At 40.2% G+C, this 24,499-nt stretch overlaps 1 protein-coding gene across 1 annotated transcript in view; it reads right to left on the reverse strand.

Annotated features, from left to right (window-relative positions):
- Positions 1–478: 478 nt before the first annotated feature.
- The window catches only part of LOC137625927 (uncharacterized), a 205,809-nt gene continuing 181,788 nt past the window's right edge, over positions 479–24,499 (reverse strand). Inside the window, exons 15-17 of the mRNA XM_068356940.1 lie at positions 23,199–23,380; positions 11,046–11,204; positions 479–868 (exon numbers count right to left, since the gene is read on the reverse strand). Coding sequence (XP_068213041.1) covers positions 688–868; positions 11,046–11,204; positions 23,199–23,380 — 522 coding nt within the window. The 3' untranslated portion in view covers positions 479–687. The remainder of the gene's footprint in view (positions 869–11,045; positions 11,205–23,198; positions 23,381–24,499) is intronic.

Here is a 24,499-nt window from a genome sequence, read left to right on the forward strand (position 1 = left end):
TGAACAGGCTGACATAAGTCTTTTTATAGTTTATACCAGTATATAAAATATCTTTTTTGATGTTGTTACGGTTTTAAGAATCTTTTATTTTAATTGTTCATAATTTCTCATATAGTTTATTTATTTCCTTATTTCCTTTCCTCACAAAGCTATTTTTCCCTATTGGAGCCCTTCGGCTTATACCATCTTGCTTTTCCAACTAGGGTTGTAGCTTAGCTAGTACAATAATATGTCTGCTTATTTTTTTTTTTTCTTCAGCAATAGTATTTATCAAATAATAATCATTTATCAACACCTTCAAAAATGCAGATACAGATTGATTTCTTAGCCTTTATTCCACTTAATTAGAATAAAATCATGAAAAAGTTATAGAAAATTAATTAATCATTACAGTACTTTCACAAAGAAAGAGTATTTTCAACGCAAAAGTCTCAGAATGAAAATATCTAATATACAGTAGCAATGGAGTAAGAATAAACAGGAATTAAGACAAAATGCAATAAATATTTCGTCATTGATTATCTATTGTGTATATTTGAACAAAAATTTCATTTCAACCTATTTCTAAAATAAATACACTAAATCCCAAAGAAATGGAGACTTCCGTTTTACTTCTGATATTCAGTTATCTACTTACATCCCAACTTTGAGGAAGGGTCTTTGCTTTTAGGATCAATATCCCACATTCTACGGAAGACCCTGAATGAATCTTGATATCTCTGGAGTTTGATCAGTCTTACACTCTGATTGCGTGATGAACCAATCGTATAGATCATTATAAACGTGTGTAGAATGATCCTTATGAAGTCTTGCGCACAAATCACACCATAAATTTCTATAGGATGCTGGGAAATGGTATGGTTTCCAACTGGAAATAATGCAATATAAATTAATAGAATCCTTTCAGGATTTTTTCATCTAAGGATAAAAATTTGTACTTCCTTACTGGTTTTAAGATCCCACTCTGCGGTCAATACTTTTCTTCAGTGAAAGCCATCATTGATATTATTTTGCTGTGTTTCTCCCCTTTTGGACAAGAAAAAATTGTCATTTATCAATTCTAGATACATAAAGTAAATGCAATAAGCTTCCAGCAAGGGTGTTTTGATTTGACAGTGATCTACTCCGTTCACTGTTACATTACTGTAATTCACCAGAATCTTAAATCATACATTTCATTTTCAGTTCATTTGTCCATGGAAAATAACACCTTCAAACTGCTGCACATCATAATTTCTTTTCTTCTTTTTATGTTTTGAATACTGTACAATGAAAAACCTACTGGGAAAGTATAACCAGTCTCTTAAAAGACAACATATCAACTATTATTCACAAGGGAAATTAGAGAAGCTAAGTTCATTGATGTTTACCCCCTAATAAAAAAGGAACCTATCATTCTCTTACCTTTCAAAAGATACATTCCCCAATAAAGTAATCAAATAAAAGGTAAGAGGCACCCTAAAAGTTTCCCATTGTTTCCAAGTCAGATGTATTCTTTGACATCACAAGTTAGTGGGGAGGCGCGCGGCCATTTTGTCATTAAAATTTGGTCTATTCCAATGAACCTCTCCTGGTATTCATATTGCTGAGTTAAATCAACAAAAATTTTAAATGTTTAACATGATCAAATTTCTAAAGTCAATAGATCATGTTTTTCTAATATTTGAAATATCAAAACAGAAAGCTATAACTTAATTGCATTAAAAAAATAGAAGGTCACTGCACCAACCACTATAGGACTTAGAAACCAAGATTCTTCAGATAATATACATCAAACACCAAACTAGTGCATTATTCAACTGTTTCTAAAATTCTTCCCGCAGAAACCTTTCTGCAAAAATTAAGAGATGTAGGTTTACTCCTTATATCTATAAACTTGATATTCGAGGCTTTTTCAAGATTTGGATCCAAACTTGGGGAGTTCAAAATCCCAATCCTTCAACAAGAAATGGCACTACCTTTAGACAAAAGGCAAATTGACACTATAATCTCACACAGTTAATATCTATAATTTGATCAAAATATATTGAACATTTCTTACTGAATAAGGCCCACTATTGTCAGATGAAATATTTACAATCGTTTCTAATAAGGGGATGTGTAAAAAGAAACTGTAACCGACTCTAATTTAGCTCTAAATAAAGAAAAAAAATAATCCCCTTGAACTCCCAAAGCACACCTTAAAAGATAGTGCTTGCAGATTAATATGCGTTTAACTGTTTAATCTATAAGCGAGAGTTTCTCAAAGATTCAAAATTGAACATACTACATATATACATCCACACCCCAATCCTGACAAGTATACGTTCCTAATTACCGACGACTACCTTGGGTTTGAGAATGTCACCAATAGCCCTCAGGTGATTAGATGTAAAGCTAATGTGATTGACTGAACCACCTTTGAAACGGTTCATCTGAGAAGATTTGATTAGTGCGACTATCTTCCCGGGCTTTAAGAGCAAAGGATCCAGTTCTGCAAATCATTTCCTTTGTGCCCTGAACAGAGCCATCAAGATATGTGTTAGTTCACTGCAAGCTTGAACTTCTTTACAAATCAGCTAGATCATGGTAAAAGTAGAGAATATGTAAAAAGCTATCATTGATTGTTTTGTCAAAAGAATCTAGAGTTCCTGGGCAGCTATCCATATGAATAGGAACCAGCCCCAATATTCTTTAACTTGACTAATGTGATGAAAAACAGTGTTTACCACTTGGTAGGAAGTTAAAAACATGAAAATGTACTGGCAACCCTACCATTTCCAAACATTTAAACGCACTGAAGAATGTAGTACCTAAATGCTTGGAGGCAATAGACTTTCTGCTTAGCAGAACCTTTTGTTTTGGTTAAAACTTTTTAATTTGATCATGCCACTCTTCCCAGAGGTAACTGAGTATCTTGCAGCCTACACACTAAAGACTACTGTATTTGCTCCACACACAAAACAGAGAGAAAATTCTGTACAAGATCACCCAAAAGCAATTCCTGCATCCCACAGTGCATAAGCTTGTTAACAACTCCAGAGCCTCAGACTATCAAGAGTTTGGGCAACCCAGTGAAAAACCACTTTTTTTATTATGATTAAACTACCTCTTTTTGGTGGAATAATTAATGAACTTGGGAAATATTCATCATCATCATCTCCTGCGCCTATTGATGCAAAGGGCTTCGGTTAGATTTAGCCATTTGTCTCCATCCAGAGCTTTTAAATTAATACTTCTCCATTCATCACCTCCTACTTCACATTTCATAGTCCTCAGCCATGTAGGCCTGGGTCTTCCAACTCTTCTAGTGCCTTGTGGAGCCCAGTTGAAAGTTTGGCAAACTAATCTCTTTAGGGGAGCGCGAAGAACACGCCCAAACCATCTCCATTTTCCCCTCACCATGATCTCATCCACATATGGCACCTGAGTAATCTCTCTTTATACTGTAGTTTCATTTCTATACTGCCCTGCCATATAACTCCCAATATTCTTCTGAGGGCTTTGTTCTTAAATCTACTAATTTTGTTAGATATTGTTTCATTGTCATACCACGACTCATGTCTATACAGTGACACTGATCTCACCAAACTGATAAATAGCTTGATTTTTATATGTAATTTCAGGTGATTTGATTTCTAAATTTAACTTAACCTAGCCCTGGTCTGATTGGCTTTTTCCAATCTGTCATTAAACTCCAATTCTAAAGACCCTGTATTAGAGATCATAGTTCCTAAATATTTGAATGAAATACTGTATTACTAGAATTTTACTACTCTACCAAAATCTGATCAGGAGCATTTGGTAACACTGATTTCATGTAAACAAACACTTGAAAACATTGTTACAATGGTAGCAACTACAACTGTTAATGAATATGTAATAAAATTAGGTTAACAGGTGCACAGCTAATTAATATTTACCTATCCCATTTCATAATACAGTACACCCAAAATAAGGAAATTTACTGTGTCATCCAAAAAAATCACTGTAGAGTGGCTGACTAGGGATTCATGCTATGATAAGTTGTAAAATCTTCAATTCCTTTTTTTCCACTAATTCCTTAGCTAAATATAGGGCGCATCTTACCACTTGTAGCGTCTTATGACACCGGAAATACGGTAAATAAGTAATAATTTATTAAGATGATATTTTCCTTATAAAATAAATTTTTGAATATACTTACCCGGTGAATATATAATAGCTGACGTCTCTGACGGCCCGACAGATCCAAAAACTCTCGAGCGATCGCCGTGAAGGTTGCGGGTGTGCCCACCAGCGCCGACTATCGGCCAGATACCGCATATACTTGTCAACCACTCCAGTTCTTCTCAGTCCGCTGGGTCTCTATCGGGGAGGAAGGGAGGGCCTTTAATCTTATATATTCACCGGGTAAGTATATTCAAAAATTTATTTTATATGGAAAATATCATTTTTAAATATTAAACTTAGCCGGTGAATATATAATAGCTGATTCACACCCATGGTGGTGGGTAGAGACCAGTATTAATACAATAAAGGCCTATATGCTCAAGAGTTTTTTGACAAATATTTCATAAAAAACAACTTGAGTATAGGTACCTGGTAAGGAAGCTGACTCTGATGATTACTCTGCCTCATTAGTTCGCTTTCCTTACGAAGCCCAGCCATCCTTCCAGGATGCTGAAAGACTTCCAGGAGCTGTTATATCCAGGGCGAAGACCCCTATAACAGGACCTCATCAATACCCTTAATCTGGGCGCTCTCAAGAAACAACATTTGACCACCCGCCAAATCAAAAAGGATGCGAAAGACTTCCTAGTCTTCCGTACAACCCAAGAAAAGATTAAAAAACATTTCAAGAGAAGATTAAAAGGATATTGGGATTAAGGGAATGTAGTGGTAGAACCCTCACCCACTACTGCACTCGCTGCAACGAATGGACCCAGGGTGTAGCAGTCCTCATAAAGAGTCTGGACGTCTTTTAAGTAAAATGAAGCGAACACTGACTTGCTCCTCCAAAAGGTCGCGTCCATAATACTTCGAAGAGATCTGTTTTGCTTAAAAGCCACCGAACTCGCTATTGCTCCCACTTCGTGAGTCTTGACCTTAAGCAAACAACGATCTTTCTCATTTAAATGAGAATGTGCTTCCCGGATTAAAAACCTAATAAAGTACGATAACGCATTTTTAGACATGGGCAATGAGGGCTTCTTAACGGAGCACCATAAAGCCTCAGAACCACCTCGTATAGGTTTAGTTCGAGCTAAGTAAAACTTAAGAGCTCTCACGGGGCACAGCACTCTTTCAACTTCATTACCTACGATTTCTGACAGACTAGGTATTTCAAAAGATTTAGGCCAAGGACGAGAAGGCCGTTCGTTCTTGGCCAAAAAACCAAGTTGAAGAGAACATATAGCTTTATTCGTAGAGAAGCCGATGTTCTTACTAAAGGCATGGATCTCACTGACCCTTTTAGCCGAAGCCAAGCTCACTAAAAAAAGTGTCTTGAGGGTGAGATCCTTCAGGGAGGCTGAATGTAATGGCTCAAACCTGTCTGACATCAGGAACTGCAGGACCACGTCCAAGTTCCAAGCAGGAGTGGACATACGACGCTCCTTAGAGGTCTCGAAAGACTTAAGGAGGTCTTGGAGATCTTTGTTATTTGACAGATCCAAGCCTCTATGTCTGAAAACAGAAGCCAACATGCTCCTGTAACCTTTAATGGTGGGAGCAGAGAGGGAGCGAACATTTCTCAGATGCAGGAGAAAGTCCGCAATTTGCGCTACAGAGGTACTGGAAGAGGAAATAGAGGAGGACTTGCACCACTCTCTAAATACCTCCCACTTCGACTGGTAGACCTTGATAGTAGATGATCTCCTAGCCCTCGCGATCGCTCTGGCTGCCTCCTTCGAAAAGCCTCGAGCTCTTGAGAGTCTTTCGATAGTCTGAAGGCAGTCAGACGAAGCGCGGGGAGGCTTTGATGAAGTCTCCTTACGTGCGGTTGCTGTAAGAGATCCATCCGTAAGGGCAGACTCCTTGGGACGTCTACCAGCCATTGAAGTACCTCTGTGAACCACTCTCTCGCGGGCCAGAGGGGAGCAACCAACGTCAACCTTGTCCCTTCGTGAGAAGTGAACTTCTGTAACACCTTGTTGACGATCTTGAACGGCGGAAATGCGTAAGCGTCCAGGTGAGACCAGTCCAACAGAAAGGCATCTATGTGGGCCGCCTCTGGATCTGGGACTGGAGAGCAATAGGTTGGGAGCCTTTTGGTCAGTGAGGTTGCAAAGAGGTCTATGGTGGGCTGACCCCAAGTCATCCAAAGACTCTTGCACACGTCCTTGTGGAGGGTCCATTCTGTAGGGATCACCTGACCCTTCCGACTGAGACAGTCCGCCAAGACGTTCAATTTCCCTTGGACGAACCTCGTCAACAGTGAGATGCCTCGATCTTTTGACCAGATGAGGAGGTCCCTTGCGATGACGAACAGAGCGTGGGAGTGAGTGCCTCCTTGCTTGGAGATATACGCCAAGGCCGTGGTGTTGTCCGCATTCACTTCTACCACCTTGTTTCGAAGAAGACTCTCGAAACTTGTCAGTGCTAAGTGAACAGCCAACAGCTCCTTGCAGTTGATGTGAAGGCTTCTCTGCTCTGTCGTCCAAAGACCCGAACATTCCAGGCTGTCCAGAGTCGCTCCCCAACCCAAATCCGACGCGTCTGAAAATAACACGTGGTTTGGGTTCTTGACTGCCAGGGACAGACCTTCTCGAAGACGTATATTGCTGTCCCACCAGCTCAGGCAAGTCTTGACTGGTTCGGAGATCGGGATCGAGACCACCTCCAAAGTTTTGTTCTTGTTCCAATGGGAGTCTAAATAGAACTGGAGAGGGCGAAGGTGAAGTCTCCCTAGAGAGATAAACTGTTCCAGGGATGATAGCGTCCCTAGGAGGCTCATCCAACTTCTCACAGAGCAATGGTCTTTCACTAGCATGAGACGGACTTTGAGCAAGGCTTGCTCTATTCTGGTGGCAGACGGAAAAGCCCGAAAAGCTAGACTCTGTATCTCCATCCCCAAATAGAGAATCGTTTGGGAGGGAGTCAGCTGAGACTTCTCCATGTTCACCAACAGGCCCAACTCCTTTGCAAGATCCAACGTCCATTGAAGGTCCTGCAGACAGCGATGACGGGACGACGCTCTGAGCAGCCAGTCGTCCAGGTACAGGGAGGCTCGAATCCCCGACAAATGTAGAAATTTTGCTACATTTCTCATGAGCCTCGTAAAAACAAGAGGAGCAGGGCTGAGGCCGAAGCACAGTGCTCGGAACTGGTACACCACATTCCTGTATACAAACCTCAGATACGGTTGAGAATCCGGGTGTATAGGAATGTGGAAGTACGCATCCTGCAGGTCGAGAGAGACCATCCAGTCTCCCTCTCTGACTGCTGCTAGGACGGACTTGGTGGTCTCCATCGTAAATTTTGTTTTGACAACAAAAACGTTGAGAGCACTGACATCCAGCACCGGCCTCCAACCTCCTGTATGCTTTGGAACTAGGAAGAGACGGTTGTAAAACCCCGGTGATTGAAGGTCCGAGACTTTCACCACCGCTCCCTTCTCTAGCAACTGAGACACCTGCAGCTGTAGTGCTTGTCTCTTTGACTCCTCTCGATACCTGGGAGAGAGGTCTATAGGGACTTTTACCAGAGGAGGTCTCAGTACAAAAGGTATTTTGTACCCCTCCTTTAGCAACATAACAGACTCCCGGTCTGCACCCCTCTTCTCCCAGGCCTGCCAGAAGTTGGTTAATCTGGCCCCTACCGCTGTCTGAGGACGTGGGCAGTCAGACTCTGCCACGGGAGGACTTAGATCCTCTCCTCTTACCTCTCTTACTATCGGCACGAGCGCCTCCCTTACTGGGAGCTCTGCCACGAAAGGGCGGGATAAACCTCGTCGCTGGAGTATCGAACTTAGGTCTAACGACATAAGAGGATGAAGAAGGAGCAGCCTTACGCGCTGATGTAGCCATCAAGTCATGGGTATCCTTTTGTACTAGCGACGCTGAGATATCCTTAATCAACTGCTGTGGGAATAAGGCAGATGATAACGGCGCAAAGAGTAGCTCCGACCTTTGACAGGGAGTTACTCCTGCAGACAGGAACGAACAAAGAGTCTCCCTCTTCTTAAGGACTCCTGCCGTAAACGTAGCAGCGAGTTCATTAGAGCCATCACGGATAGCTTTGTCCATGCAGGACATAATTTGTACAGATACATCACGGTCGGCTGAAGAGATCTTCCTGCTCAAGGCTCCCAGCGACCAATCCAAAAAGTTAAAAACTTCAAAGGCCCTATAGACCCCTTTGAGGAGATGATCAAGGTCCGAAGAGGACCAGCTAACTTTTGAGCGTCTCATGGCCAGACGACGGGGAGAGTCTACGAGGCTTGAGAAGTCGCCCTGGGCAGAGGCAGGAACTCCCAAGCCGAGAACTTCTCCCGTGTCATACCAGACGCTCGCTCGAGAAGCCAGTTTAAAAGGGGGAAAAGCAAAGGCTGTCTTCCCCAAACTCCTCCTGGTCATCAACCAGTCGCCTAGTAAACGCAAAGCTCTCTTAGAAGAGCGAGAGAGCACTAGCTTAGTAAATGACGGCGTCGAAGCAGCTAGGCCTAGCGTGAACTCTGACGGAGGCGAACGAGGAGCAGCAGTCACAAAATGGTCAGGAAAAAGCTCCTTAAAAATCAGCATGATCTTTTTAAAATCAAGAGAGGGCTGAGCAACTTTAGGCTCCTCTCCATCTGAAAAAGTCCCCAAAGGCATATCAGTTGAAAGGGGATCAGCGACTTCCTCATCCGACGGAACTTCGTCCGACAACTGTCAAGTCTCGTGATACGGAGAGACATGTCTAGGAGGCAACGCTTGACAGGCAATGTCAACAAGCAACGGAGCAGCAGCAACAGCTGAGGAAACAACGTCACGCCGCGGCTGAAAAGACTGAAAGTCTTGTGACTGACAAGCAACAACAGTTTGAGTTGAATGTCGCTCGACATCACGTCGAGACTGCATTGACTGCAGGGTCTGAGCAGGCAAAACAATTTCCGACTGCGGTGACAGACGCTCAACGTCACGGCGAGGCAACGGAGTCGGTCGGCGAACGTCAGTGCGGGGCTGCGGTGGCAGCTGCTGAACGTCAGTCCGAGACTGTAGCAAGGGGGGTTCCACGTCACGTGACTGACGTGAAAGACGAGGAACACGACTAGCATCGCGTTTCAAAGCACTAGAAACGTTAGTACTAACATCAAACGGACGAGAAAACACTCGTTTAGGCGGCTGAAGGCCAGAGTCACGTTCATCGCACTGGCGAACCGCAAGCAAAGGATCATCGTGAACCTGTCCATGCTCATAATCTTCCATAAGAGAAGAAAGCTTAGACTGCATGTCCCGCAGGACAACCCACTTCGGGTCAACGGGAGTCGGAACGGGCCGTGACGTCGGTAACGTCTGCGCTGGCAAAACATTGCTTCTACCGAGACCCTCGGACTCCGTGTTACGCTTTCGCTTAACAGGCGAACAGCCATCCGATGACTGCAAGTGGTCAGAGCTGCCCCAATGGCTACAGCCAGGATGCTGGACCTGTCCTGAAGGGACTGATTTTCGCTTTAAGGGCCTAGATACCTTGCGCCAAGGTTTCTTATGCGATAAGTCGTCAGAGGACGAGAAGAACTTAGTCTCACCAGTCTTATGGTAAGGACGTTCTTGACGAGAAACGTCTGATACCAAAGGGGAAACGTCTGTACGCTGGTTTACACCTCTCGCCCCCTTAAGTCCTACGACATTACTTCTCCCTGGTGCAGGGGAGCCTGAAAGAGGTCTTGGACTAGGGGAGCGACAAGCACGAACAGACGAACCCTCGGTCGCAACACTAAACACATTTTGCGCACTTATCACTTTATCACTTAGATTTTCTGCTTTACCACTTTTCAACAACTTTACATCGGACATTAACTGGTTATGGTCCGAGGCTAAGGACTCAACTTTCTCGCCTAAAGCTTGAATCGCTAAAAACATATCCCGCATAGACGGTTCATGAGTGCTAGCAGGGGGTTCAGGAACAACCACTACAGGGGAAGGATTAGGTTCAGGGGCATGGAAAGAGGAAAATTCCAAAGATCTAGAGGAGCTTCTCCTCACCCTATCTCTTTCGAGCTTACGAGTATATTTTTCATACTCAAGCCATTCGAATTCCGACAAGACCACGCACTCCTCACACCGATCTCCTAATTGGCAGGATTTACCCCGGCAATTAGAACAAACAGTATGAGGGTCGATAGAGGCCTTGGGAAGACGTTTGTTACATTCTCTCGCACACTTGCGATAAACAGGAGAAGGGTCAGCCATTTTGAACAACCAAAGAAAATCCAAGTCAAAGCCAAATTCATCAACAAGAAACACAAGCCAAAAAAAGGGCTTCAAGAGTTTTATTGAAGAAACAAACCAACACAGCGAACGCCAATAAAACAACCAAAACAAAGTACTTCACCAATTCGGTAGAAAAACTCGAGGTCAACAACGAGCGGAACCAACTTGTCGGCAAGACCGACAGAGAAGAACTGGAGTGGTTGACAAGTATATGCGGTATCTGGCCGATAGTCGGCGCTGGTGGGCACACCCGCAACCTTCACGGCGATCGCTCGCGAGTTTTTGGATCTGTCGGGCCGTCGGAGACGTCAGCTATTATATATTCACCGGCTAAGTTTAATATTTAAAATTCCATCTTATATGTGCGCATGCTTATATGAAGTGGTACTTTTTTGTTAACACTTACCTTTCATGTAATGAACTTCAAAAAAATCCAACAAAATTTAGATGTATTACTAGTTTAGATGATCACTATATTAACAAAGATTATGTCATTCTTAACTTACTTGCATTAGATAAAATCTATACTAAAATAGATAATGTAGAAAATAGTAATTGGTTAAAAATAAAATAGAATTGATTCAGTCATATAGTAGTAGCCTATGTTATTTGAAATATTTATTGCAATGAATGCAGGCTTTAAAGAATGGCCTCAAAATTGGAAAACCTCACCTGAAATACTCATTGTAAGCCGTGTCATTCTTATCCAAATAAAGCAAGTAGTCTGCCAAACTTTTGGCAGTTGGGAAAGCAAGGGCATCAATATAAGAGCCAGGTGGCAATTCTGCTGCGTAATTGAAGAGACCATACACCACAGGTACTACATCATGTCTGAAATCATACAAGAGTCTTAGTGACATTCTATTCATGTGTAAAATTAATACACACTACTGTTACCTAATAAAACTTTACCCTGTGTGATACATATTTGCCCTAAGTTGAGGGTTTTGATAAACTACAGTAATTAGAGATTAAATTTTGATTTTCCAGTAAAGAAAAAAAAACTCTTGAAAAGAGGATAGGGGAAGTGATGTAAACTTAGCTTTTGTTAGGTACTACTGACAAATGCCTACAATTTTCACCATATAAATATATGTAGTTCAGGACCAATTACTCATAAAAATATTGTTAAAGACCATTGAAAAGTTATCTTATTTCAATATGGATTGGCATGCCTGATTAACAAAATATCTGTTCAAAATATTTTTCAACATACACATTATTATCATTGTTAATTATTAATTTTTATTCATTATTAATGATTATTATTTATTATCATAAAATTAGAATAGCGCCAACGTATCCCTGCGTGTCGTAAGAGGCGACTAAAAGGGCTGGCAACACCCTCTCCTGTATATAATCCTGCGAGACGTGAACAAAGAGATGGAGCTGGGGGGAGAGAGACTGCTCCCCGCACTCTAGTTTTGGGGTGTTTGAATGTGCGTGGATGTAGTACGATAGAGAGTAAAAGATGTGAGATTGGAAGTAAGTTTAGGAATAGAAGGATGGATGTATTGGCCTTGTGTGAGACAAAGATGAAAGGAATGGGTGAAGTGATGTTTGGTGAAATGTCTGGTAGTGTCAGGGATTGAAAGGGGAAGAGCGAGAGAGGGTGTGGCTTTATTGCTGAATGAATGGATGACAGGTAAAGTAGTGGAATGGAAGGAGATATCATCTAGGTTAATGTGGGTAAAGGTTAGGTTGGGTAGGGAATGTTGGGCGTTTGTCAGTGCGTATGGGCCAGGTAGTGAGAAAAGTGAAGAAGAGCGGAATGAGTTCTGGAATGAATTAACTAGGTATGTAGAAGGACTGGGTAGAAGGAATTATGTAGCTGTCATGGGTGACTTAAATGCTAGAGTGGGCGCTGGAGAGGTAGAAGGTGTCATTGGGAAGTATGGCGTACCAGGTGAAAATGAGAGTGGTGAGAGACTGGTAGATATGCGTGTTGAACAAGAGATGGTAATAAGTGCTAGCTTTTTCAAAGAGAAAGATAAAAACAAGTATACATGGGTAAGAGTGGCAAATGGAAGAGTAGTAGAAAGGGCATTAATGAATTATGTGTTGGTAACTAAAAGAATGTTTGGAAGATTGAAAGACGTGCACGTTTTTAGGGGTATAGCTAACGGTATGTCTGATAATTTTTTGGTGGAAGGAAAATTAGTTGTAGCAAAAGAGTGGGGGAAAAGAGTAGGTGGATGTAAAAGGGAAGTGAGGGTTGAAGAGCTAATAAAACCCCAGGGTAAAAAGTAAACATCCAGAAAGGTTGAAAATGGTATATGACGAAGTGAAAGAAAGAGAAACCGGTAATTTAGAGGAGGAGTAGAAGTTAGTAAAAGAAAATTTTGTTGGGATTGCAAGTGATGTGTCTAGTAAGAAGTTTGTTGGAGGCAGCATGAGGAAGGGCAGTGAATGGTGGAATGAAGGAGTGAAGGTAAAAGTGGAAGAGAAAAGAGGGCTTTTGAAGAATGGCTGCAGAGTAATAGTATAGAGAAGTATGAAAAATATAGAGAGAAAAATGTGGAAGTAAAACACAAGGTACGTGAGGCAAAGAGGGCAGCTGACCTGAGGTGGGGTCAGGGATTGGGTCAGTCATATGAAGAGAATAAGAAGATGATTTGGAAAGAAGTGAAGAGAGTAAGTAAGGCTGGCTCAAGAATTGAAGAGACAGTGAAAGATGGAAATGGAAGGTTGTTAAAAGGAGAGGAGGCAAGGAAATGGTGGGTGGAATATTTTGAAAGTTTACTGAATGTTGAGGATAATAGGGAGGCAGATATAATTGCTGTTGCAGGTGTTGAGGTGCCAGTGATGGGAGATGAGAATGAGAGAGAGATTACAATAGAGGAAGTGAGGAGAGCACTAGATGAGACGAGAGTAGGAAAAGCATCTGGTATGGATGATGTGAGAGCTGAGATGTTGAAGGAAGGGGGTGTGACTGTACTTGAATGGTTGGTGAGATTGTTTAATATGTGTTTTGTGTTGTCAATGGTACCAGTAGATTGGGTTTGTGCATGTATTGTACCACTATATAAGGGTAAGGGAAATGTGCATGAGTGTTGCAATTCAAGAGGTATTAGTTTGTTGAGTGTAGTTGGAAAAGTGTATGGTAGAGTAATGATTAATAGGATTAAGGATAAAACAGAGAATGCAATATTAGAAGTACAGGGTGGTTTCAGAAGAGGTAGGGGTTGTATGAATCAGATTTTTACAGTTAGGCAGATATGCGAAAAATGTTAAGCAAAAGGTAAGGAGGTGTATGTTGCGTTTATGAATCTGGAGAAAGCGTATGATAGAGTTGATAGGGAAACAATGTGGAATGTGATGAGGTTATATGGAGTTGGTGGAAGGTTGTTGCAAGCAGTGAAAAGTTTCTACAAAGGTAGTAAAGCATGTGTTAGAATAGGAAATGAAGTGAGTGATTGGTTTCCGGTGAGAGTGGGGCTGAGACAGGGATGTGTGATGTCGCCGTGGTTGTTTAACTTGTATGTTGATGGAGTGGTGAGAGAGGTGAATGCTCGAGTGCTTGGACGAGGATTAAAACTGGTGGACGAGAATGACCATGAATGGGAGGTAAATCAGTTGTTGTTTGCCGATGATACTGTACTAGTTGCAGACACAGAAGAGAAGCTTGACCGACTAGTGACAGAATTTGGAAGGGTATGTGAGAGAAGGAAGTTGAGAGTTAATGTGGGTGAGAGTAAGGTTATGAGATGTACGAGAAGGGAAGGTGGTGCAAGGTTGTATGTCATGTTGAATGGAGAGTTACTTGAGGAGGTGGATCAGTTTAAGTACTTGGGGTCTGTTGTTGCAGAAAATGGTGGAGTGGAAGCTGATGTACAGAGAGTGAATGAAGGTTGCAAAGTGTTGGGGGCAGTTAAGGGAGTAGTAAAAAATAGAGGGTTGGGCATGAATGTAAAGAGAGTTCTATATGAGAAAGCGATTGTACCAACTGTGATGTATGGATCGGAGTTGTGGGGAATGAAAGTGATGGAGAGACAGAAATTGAATGTGTTTGAGATGAAGTGTCTAAGGATTATGGCTGGTGTATCTCGAGTAGATAGGGTTAGGAACGAAGTGGTGAGGGTGAGAACGGGTGTAAGAAATGAGTTAGCAGCTAGAGTGGATATGAATGTGTTGAGGTGGTTTGGCCATGTTGAGAGAATGGAAAATGGCTGTCTGTTAAAGAAGGTGATGAATGAAAGAGTTGATGAGAGAGGTACAAGAGGAAGGCCAAGGTTTGGGTGGATGGATGGAGTGAAGAAAGCTCTGGGTGATAGGAGGATAGATGTGAGAGAGGCAAGAGAGCATGCTAGAAATAGGAATGAATGCTGAACGATTGTGACGCAGTTCCGGTAGGCCCTGCTGCTTCCTCCGGCCGCCTTGGATGATCACGGAGGTGGCAGCAGTAGGGGATTCAGCGTTATGAAGCTTCATCTGTGGTGGATAATGGGGGAGGGTGGGCTGTGGCACCCTAGCAGTACCAGCCGAACACGGTTGAGTCCTTCGTCAGGCTGGGAGGAGTGTTGAGAGGAAAGGTCACCTTTTTTTCATTTATTTGATGTCGGCTCCCCCCCCCAAAATTGTGGGAAGTCCCTTGGTATATGTTTGATAACTAGCTAAGCTACAACCACAGTTGGAAAAGCAAGATGCTCTAAGCCCAAGGGCTCCGAAAAATAGCCCAGTGAGGAAAGGAAATAAGAAAATAAATAAACAATATAAGAACTAATGAACAATCAAAATAAAATATTTTAAAAACAATAACATTAAAACAGATATTTCATATATAAATTATAAAAAGACTTATGTCAGCCAGTTCAACATAAAAAATTTGCTACAAGTTAGAACTTTTTAAGTTCCACTGATTCGCCTACCCGATTAGGAAGATCACTCCACAACTTGGTCACAGCTGGAATAAAACTTTTAGAATACTATGTAATATTGAACCTGTGTAGCATTGCAAGCTACTTAAGCTAGTATTGCAAAATCTTGTATCTAAAAGTTCAAGATATTCAATTAAAAATGACTATTAGTTGCACTAGCATCTTAGATACATTGTTGGGTGAGATTATATTCAATATGTGTATGGCTTAAAAAAAAAATACATTATGTCAGCTTTCGTTAAATTTCCATGTTGAAGTCAAGATCATTTCTTTCTTTATATTAGGAAAAATTTGCACTTCATCTTAGAAATATGAAATGATTAAAGCTGACAGAAATGTTAGGTGCCCAATTAGTTTGTTCAGCACATAAGACTTTTTTTAGCAGTCAGGCTCTTTCTCTCCGAAGAATGTGCTCGGACAGACTTCCTAACTGACTTGATGCTCACAAAGCACATACCATAAGAAACACTTATCATTAAACTAACTTTATGGATATAAAGATTCAGAAGATATTTGTTGGCACGAAGTTCCCTTCATTTAGTACTCATAATTATGAATTTTCTATAAAGAAAATTTTAGCCAGACACCAAATCTAAAATCACACAAAAACTATGGTGCTGAGAATTTAATGCTTCAGCTGGAACTGAATATAATGATACTGCAAAAGAAATACTTTCTGGTACAACTTCGCACTATAAATGATAGAAAACTCTCAAATTTGAAATTTTTTGTTTATGTTCATCAGTGCTTCCTTTTTTAAAGCTAATAACTGTTGATCACTTCTCAAAAGAAAAAAAAATAATAATTTTGTACAGAAAGCAGTTACACTATATTACCATTTCCATAAAGCAAAACAAGATAGTCCAGTTTTTTTATCATGCCCTGCATGCATAAGTAGCAGAACCTCATGGTAATTTACCTTAATCTTTATTTTGATTTTGTTTGCAAAGACAGTGGAGTAATTAGCTTCTAAAATGTCTGATGTATTTCATAAGTTAGCTAAAGGGGGTTTTCTTTGGCATATATTTCAGGATTGATGAAGCTACTCCATAAGAGTAAACATAGAAGTGATGGCTCATGTCTTGTCAATTCATCATCATAATCTCCTCCTACGTCTATTGACGCAAAGCGCCTCGATTAGATTTCTCCAGTCATCTCTATCTTGAGCTTTTAAATCAATACTTCTCCATTCATCCTCTCCTACTCCACGCTTCATAGTCCTCAGCCATGTTTTTCAACTTCAATAATATCTGGCTAATTTTTGTAACTCCAATACTATAAGATTTTGAACATTTATAGGCGAACATTCAGCTGTCTATGCTGATAAAAACGTTAACCATTCCTTAGTTTAGTTTATATTTCACAAAGGCCTTGGTGCAAGTTATGCATTTCTTTCAATATCAAGTGTTGTGAAGATATTGACATTGATCATGAAGTTCGTACGATTGGCCTTGATTTTATGGTTGTTTTTACTGTTAATCATGATGCCTAGTTCTTCCACAAGCAGAAATAGGACTTACAAGAGCATTAGTTTCATAATTGAATTTTCAACTACAGTTATATATTGTAGAGTGCAGTTGTTGATGGAAACTACAGCAACTACAAACATTTATTCTCTGGGATTCATCAGAGTTATGTTTTCTGTCCATTACAAATTATAATTTACTGTATACCAATGATATGAGATTTGCATAAAGGCGAGTTTGTTACTTAGGCAGATGATGCTTTATTGATTCCATATCTTATCTGTAGACCTGTGGTACAGATTCTCGTGAGAGGCTTGTAGATATATAAAATATGAAACCATTACGTTAACTGACATGCCGTATACCATTCATTCCTGCACTTATGATGTACTATGTATAATGTACAGTATCACATTTATTATGAATGCCTCATGTAAAATAAATATACACTCTATCCACTCCTGTACAGTATATCTATACATTGCAATACAATGATTCTTATGAATATTTGTATGTTGCATTATCAAATGTGGCTGGACGTGGTAACATTGTACTTTCCTGCCTCTGGGCATCCCAGAGATTCTTATTCATCGTCACCCGAGGCAGACTCATTGCCTGTCTGTTATATTATACTCTTGTCTTGCCCTAAGATTACTAATAGAACCTACATTGCTTTAACATTGTGTCTCCTTCCCAACATTAAAAGAAATTCCTTAACAAAGCATAGCTAGATTTAGTGAATGGTACGAATCTTAGGGAATAAAGCTCAACCCCAAAAACCTAAAACTATGATTGTTAATAGGTCCAGAACATTGGATCCCATCTACCATAATATATGTCATATATTTACAGCAGGTAAAACAACTTTTATAATTTACTTAATGATGAGTTTGTTGTGGTATGTATATGCATTATCATAATTACCTATATTATCATTATTATTATACGATTAGTAGCATGCATATATACTGCATGGAACTTGAAATTGTATATACTATAGTAATATGCAATGCAGTATCAGGACAATAGCTACAAAAAATCTACTTAACAGGTTTACTGAGTTTAGTTTTCATAACAATTACTTGTCTTATAGCCATATAAGACTTGATGTATCATGTCTACCAGTTTGACCAGCTAAATAAAACAAGGATAAGAATGGAATATTAATAATAACATTTTTCAATTTTTATACATTCTCAGCTCACGTTGATATTGCTTTGTCACCAACATCAACTTCAACAGCATAATTACCTAAAAAACTAAAAAATTGCCATTCTTCTCTTCAAGCAGTCACGCCTCCGGTCCACTACGGTGACATTTAGTGACTAATGGCAATTCAAGGTAAGGCATGACCTTACCTAACTAGCCAGTCTTGAAGTCACAACTAATATCCTATCCTCTTGAACTCAATAGTCTGAGGAAGGGGGGAGTGAGAGTTGGCTTCCATTATTAAAATTTCATTTATTTCTTTGAAAATCCCCTGATGTTCATATTGTAGACTTCAACATTTTCATGACATGGGTCATGAAGGAAAGAGATAGGAAATTTTACGACCTAATAAATACTCATAAATACACCCCGTACACCTCTTAGCCTCATGTCTTGGCATCAAATCATTGCTCCAACTTCTATTCTAAAATATACATACCTCTAAGAGTATTTAAATTCATCCATCAACAAAAGTAAAGGAATTTTCTTTAAACAACATCGTCACCGGCTAATCAGCCACCTACAGCGCGGTAATCTTTAGAAGACAACCAGGAACTTTTGGGTAATGTTAGCAAATACTGATCGGTATGCCCTGACCTAGAACTCAAACTCTTCCCCCCAAAAAAAATTCTTACAAATTTCAGCAATGTAGCTGTACTTCTAATGTCAAGGATTCTAACCTTCAGGTTTTTCCTTAATTTGAATGAAGTCTTTGTGAGCCTCTTATGGCCATTCTTTTAACATTTGGAAAAGGAACAGTTTGACAACCAAACTCCACAAGAAAAATCAGTAATACTACCCATTGTCTGCACATTGGACAAATAATACTTAATAGCCATCACCTGGCCAAGCAAACTATTCCCTCTTACTTTCTTTTCCAGAGATAGAACTTTAAAATCTGTGGTGAACCTTTCTCTTAAAATTATTCTAAGCTCTGAAAGAAGGCAAAATTAATATGGTTGTCTTCTATTTTCCAAAACTTACCTTACAAGAAACAGCTTGTAGATCTCTACTGCATTTAGCTGACGATAATGCCAATAGAAAAGAGCTTTAGCTGTGAGATCTTTAATAGACAGATTTAATAATGCCTAATAATTATGTAATATGATATTTAGATGCCAAAAAATTAACTTAGACTACTGAAGTTTTTCAATTATACATACATATACCAAGGCACTTCCCCCAATTTTGGGGGGTAGCCAACATCAAACAAATGAAACAAAACAGGGGACCTCTCCTCTCTACGTTCCTCCCAGCCTGACAAGGGACTCAACCGAATTCGGCTGGTACTGCTAGGAGGCCACAGCCCACCCTCCCCCGTTATTCCCCACAGATGAAACTTCATAACGCTGAATCCCATACTGCTGCTACCTCCGCGGTCATCTAAGGCATCGGAGGAAGCAGCAGGGCCTACCGGAACTGCGTCACAATCGCTCGCCATTCGTTCCTATTTCTAGCACGCTCTGATGCCTCTCTCACATCTATCCTCCTATCACCCAAAGCTTTCTTCACTCCATCCATCCACCCAAACCTTGGCCTTCCTTTTGTACTTCTCCCATCAACTCTTGCATTCATCACCTTCTTTAGCAGACAGCCATTTTCCATTCTCTCAACATGGCCAAACCACCTCAACACATTCATATCCACTCTAGCTGCTAACTCATTTCTTACACCCGTTCTCACCCTCACCACTTCGTTCCTAAGTCTATCTACTCGAGATACACCAGCCATACTCCTTACACATTTCATCTCAAACACATTCAATTTCTGTCTCTCCGTCACTTTCATTCCCCACAACTTCTATCCATACATCACAGTTGGTACAATCACTTTCTCATACAGAACTCTCTTTACATTCATGCCCAACCCTCTATTTTTTACTACTCCCTTAACTGCCCCAAACACTTTGCATCCTTCTTTCACTCTCTGATGTATATCTGCTTCCACTCCACCATTTGCTGCAACAACAGACCACAAGTACTTAAACTGATCCACCTCCTCAAGTAACTCTCCATTCAACATGACATTCAACCTTGCACCACCTTCCCTTCTCGTACATCTCATAACCTTACTCTTACCCACATTAACTCTCAACTTCCTTCTCTCACACACCCAAATTTTGTCACTAATCGGCCAAGCTTCTCTTGCGCATCTGCAACCAGTACAGTATCATCCACAAACAACAACTGATTTACCTCCCATTCATGGTCCTTCTCGTCTACCAGTTTCAATCCTCGTCCAAGCACTCACCTCTCTCACCACTCCATCAACATACAAGTTAAACAACCACGGCGACATCACACATCCCTGTCTCAGCCCCACTCTCACCAAAACCCAATCGCTCACTTCATTCCCTATCCTAACACATGCTCTACTACCTTTGTAGAAACTTTTCACTGATCGCAACAACCTTCCACCAACTCCATATAACCTCATCATATTCCACATTGCTTCCCTATCAACTCTATCATACGCTTTCTCCGGATCCATAAACGCAACATACACCTCCTTACCTTTTGCTAAATATTTCTCGCATATCTGCCTAACTGTAAAAATCGGATTCATACAACCCCTACCTTTTCTAAAACCACCCTGTACTTCTAATATTGCATTCTCTGTTTTATCCTTAATCCTATTAATCAGTACTCTACCATACACTTTTCCAACTACACTCAACAAACTAATACCCCTTGAATTACAACACTCATGCACATCTCCCTTACCCTTATATAGTGGTAAAATCCACACACAAACCCAATCTACTTGTGCCATTGACAACACAAAACACATATTAAACTATCTCACCAACCATTCAAGTACAGTCACACCCCCTTCCTTCAACATCTCAGCTCTCACATCATCCATACCAGATGCTTTTCCTACTCTCGTTTCATCTAGTGCTCTCCTAACTTCCTCTCTTGTAATCTCTCTCTCATTCTCATCTCCCATCACTGGCACCTCAACATCTGCAACAGCAATTATATCTGCCTCCCTATTATCCTCAACATTTAGTAAACTTTCAAAATACTTCGCCCACCTTTTCATTGCCTCCTCTCCTTTTAACAACCTTCCATTTCCTTCTTTCACTGTCTCTTCAATTCTTGAACCAGCCTTCCTTACTCTCTTCACTTCTTTCCAAAACTTCTTATTACTCTCTTCATATGACTGACCCAATCTCTGACCCCACCTCAGGTCAGCTGTCCTCTTTGCCTCACGTACCTTGCGCTTTACTTCCACATTTTTCTCTATCTTTCATATTTCTCTACACTTTTACTCTGCAGCCATTCTTCAAAAGCCCTCTTTTTCTCTTCCACTTTTACCTTCACTCCTTCATTCCACCATTCACTGCCCTTCCTCATGCTGCCTCCAACAAACTTCTTACTAGACACATCACTTGCAATCCCAACAAAATTTTCTTTTACTAACTTCTACTCCTCCTCTGAATTACCGGTTTCTCTTTCTTTCACTTCGTCATATACCATTTTCAACCTTTCTGGATATTTACTTTTTACCCCCGGTTTTATTAGCTCTTCAACCCTCACTAGCTCCCTTTTACATCCACCTACCCTATTCCCCCACTCTTTTGCTACAACTAATTTTCCTTCCACCAAAATATTATCATACACATCGTTAGCCATACCCCTAAACACGTGCACGTCTTTCAATCCTCCAAACATTCTTTTAGTTATCAACACATAATCAATTAACGCCCTTTCTACCACTCTTCCATTTGCCACTCTTACCCATGTATACTTGTTTTTATCTTTCTTTTTGAAAAAGCTAGAACTTATCACCATCTCTTGCTCAACACACATATCTACCAGTCTCTCACCACACTCATTTTCACCTGGTATGCCATACTTCCCAATGACACCTTCTACCTCTACAGCGCCCACTCTAGCATTAAAGTCACCCATGACAACTACATAATTCCTTCTACCCAGTCCTTCTACACACCTAGTTAATTTATTCCAGAACTCATTCTGCTCTTCTTCACTTTTCTCACAACCTGGCCCATACGCACTGATAAAAGCCCAATATTCCCTACCCAACACAACCTTTACCCACACTAACCTAGATGATATCTCCTTCCATTCCACTACTTTACCTGTCATCCATTCACTCAGCAATAAAGCCACACCTTCTCTTGCTCTTCCCCTTTCAATCCCAGACACTACCAGACATTTCACCAAACATCACTTCACCTTTCCCTTTTATCTTTGTCTCACACAAGGCCAATATATCCATCCTTCTATTCCTAAACATACTTCCAATCTCACATCTTTTACTGTCTATCGTACTACATCCACGCACATTCAAACACCCCAAAACTACAGTGCAGGGAGCAGTCACTCTCCCCCCAGCTCCACCTCTTTGATGTCTCACAGGATTAAAATACAGGAGAGGGGGTTGCCAGCCCCCTCGTCCCATCCCTTTAAGTCACCTCTTACGACACTCAGGGATACGTTGGCACTATTCTAATTGTGTTTATGCCCCCGCGGTTTCAATTATAAGGGACCTAAATATATTGCATCTGCAATCATACCAGCAACAGGTAAATCCAATTCTATATATTCAATACAGTATGCATCTTGGAACTAAAACCCTTCAAAAGCTGAAATGGACAGTTTCATCTAGGTAAAAATTTAGTCAAGGATAGTTATGCTTCATAAGAATCTTCTTGTCCAATTAGTATATGTACAGTACTGACAAAGCAAACAGTAATACCTCAGGCTATGACTAAATCAATAAAAGCAAATCAGTATATGAGCTTGAAAATTCAAATTGTCACACAAGCAAAAATTTCCCTCTATATGCACTTTTTTGGTGGTCAGTTACTAACAAGACTAACACAAATTCAGTCCAGCGATGCCCATAAACCACACACGCAGTTTCAAGCGATTTTTACCTCAGTAAAAAATTTCCCTTCATACAGTATGCACATTTTTTGCTTGAACACTCAAGGAAAAAAAAAAAAAAAATAATTCAGTTTTCCAAAACTGTTGGTAATGCAAAACTTTTGATGAAGCAGCTGAAACGGGTGGAGGTTGTAAACAATGATATTGCAAGCAACGTCAGAGAATGACCAGTTAGGTAAAGCTGGCTGCCATTACACATTGGATATAAGCCTTGGTTGGCCGGAGGCATGGTATCTTGAAGAGGTGAATGAGAGAGTTAAGAGTTTTTTGGGTAACACTGCTGTTGCAATTGCCTTCGGTGACAAAACAATATGAACATAAGGGGAGATTCAAAGAAAATAAAAAGTAAATTACCTAAGAGCATTGAATATCTTTTCGGTTGCATAATCCTTGCAGAGGGAGTTCTCAAAGGATAAATAGAACTTGTAGTCCCGATCAAGCATTCCGTAGCAGTTGTGATTACCCCTGGAACATTTAAGCGGACTGCAATCTCCATATACATCAATTGTAACCCATTTTTGAAGCGTTTTCACTAACCTAAGGAAATCAAAAGAGTATCTTTTAGGACAGTCAGAAAAACTTCAACATAAGCACAAATGCATTTAAAGATTGTGAAAACCAAGATTTTATTGATGATTTCACAATGTGAATCAACAAAGAATACAGTGGTTGTCCATTTTCTGTATTGAGTTCTATCTTAAAAGTCTATATCAATATACAGTGAACCCTTGTTTATCGCGGTAGATAGGTTCCAGACCCGACCGCGATAGGTGAAAATCAGCGAAGTAGTGACACCATATTTACCTATTTATTTAACATGTATATTCAGACTTTTAAAACCTTCCCTTGTACGTAGTACTGTTAACAAACTACCCTTTAATGTACAGAACACTTAATGCATGTACTACAGTACCCTAAACTAAAATAGGCACAAATATTAAAGGCGATTTTATATCATGCGTTTCCTAAACACGCCAAAAAGCACGATAAGAAATGGCAACCAATGTTTTGTTTACGTTCATCTCTGATCATAATGAAGAAACAAACGCATTTAGTGTACTGTACACATCTGTGTATAGGTTAGTTTTTGCATCGATTATATTGATTATACAGTATGTTGATTTTGTTATTACCAGTGTTTTACTTAATTTTTCTTAGGACTTCCAAATGAAATGTTTTTCTTTATGACGCTGCCTGAAACGACGGCGTCATAAAGTACGCTCAGTAAACAAAGAAGGCATTTAACGCGCATGATGAAAGTGATAAATAATGATATTTACAGTAAAAGCTTTTAGAAAATATGTTATTACAAATATTATTTACCGTATCTATATAAAATCATACAGTACATACTGTACATAGCAAAGCAGGAAAACAATTTACGAGAGAGAGAGAGAGAGAGAGAGAGAGAGAGAGAGAGAGAGAGAGAGAGAGAGAGAGAGAGAGAGAGAGAGATTGTTTTACGTACATAAATGTAAATTTTAAACAAAAAAATATGATAGGTTATAACATGTATACTCTTCAGACTTTTAAAACCTTCCCTTTAACTTAATGCATACTAAACTAAAACAGGCACAAATATTAAAATGTTAGAATATTAAAGTAAAAAAATAAAGATTGTTACTGTACTCACCACGAAAGAAGTTCAAGAAAAA

The sequence above is a fragment of the Palaemon carinicauda genome, chromosome 33 (assembly GCF_036898095.1).
Source record: "Palaemon carinicauda isolate YSFRI2023 chromosome 33, ASM3689809v2, whole genome shotgun sequence".
NCBI classification, from domain to species: Eukaryota; Metazoa; Arthropoda; class Malacostraca; order Decapoda; family Palaemonidae; genus Palaemon; species Palaemon carinicauda.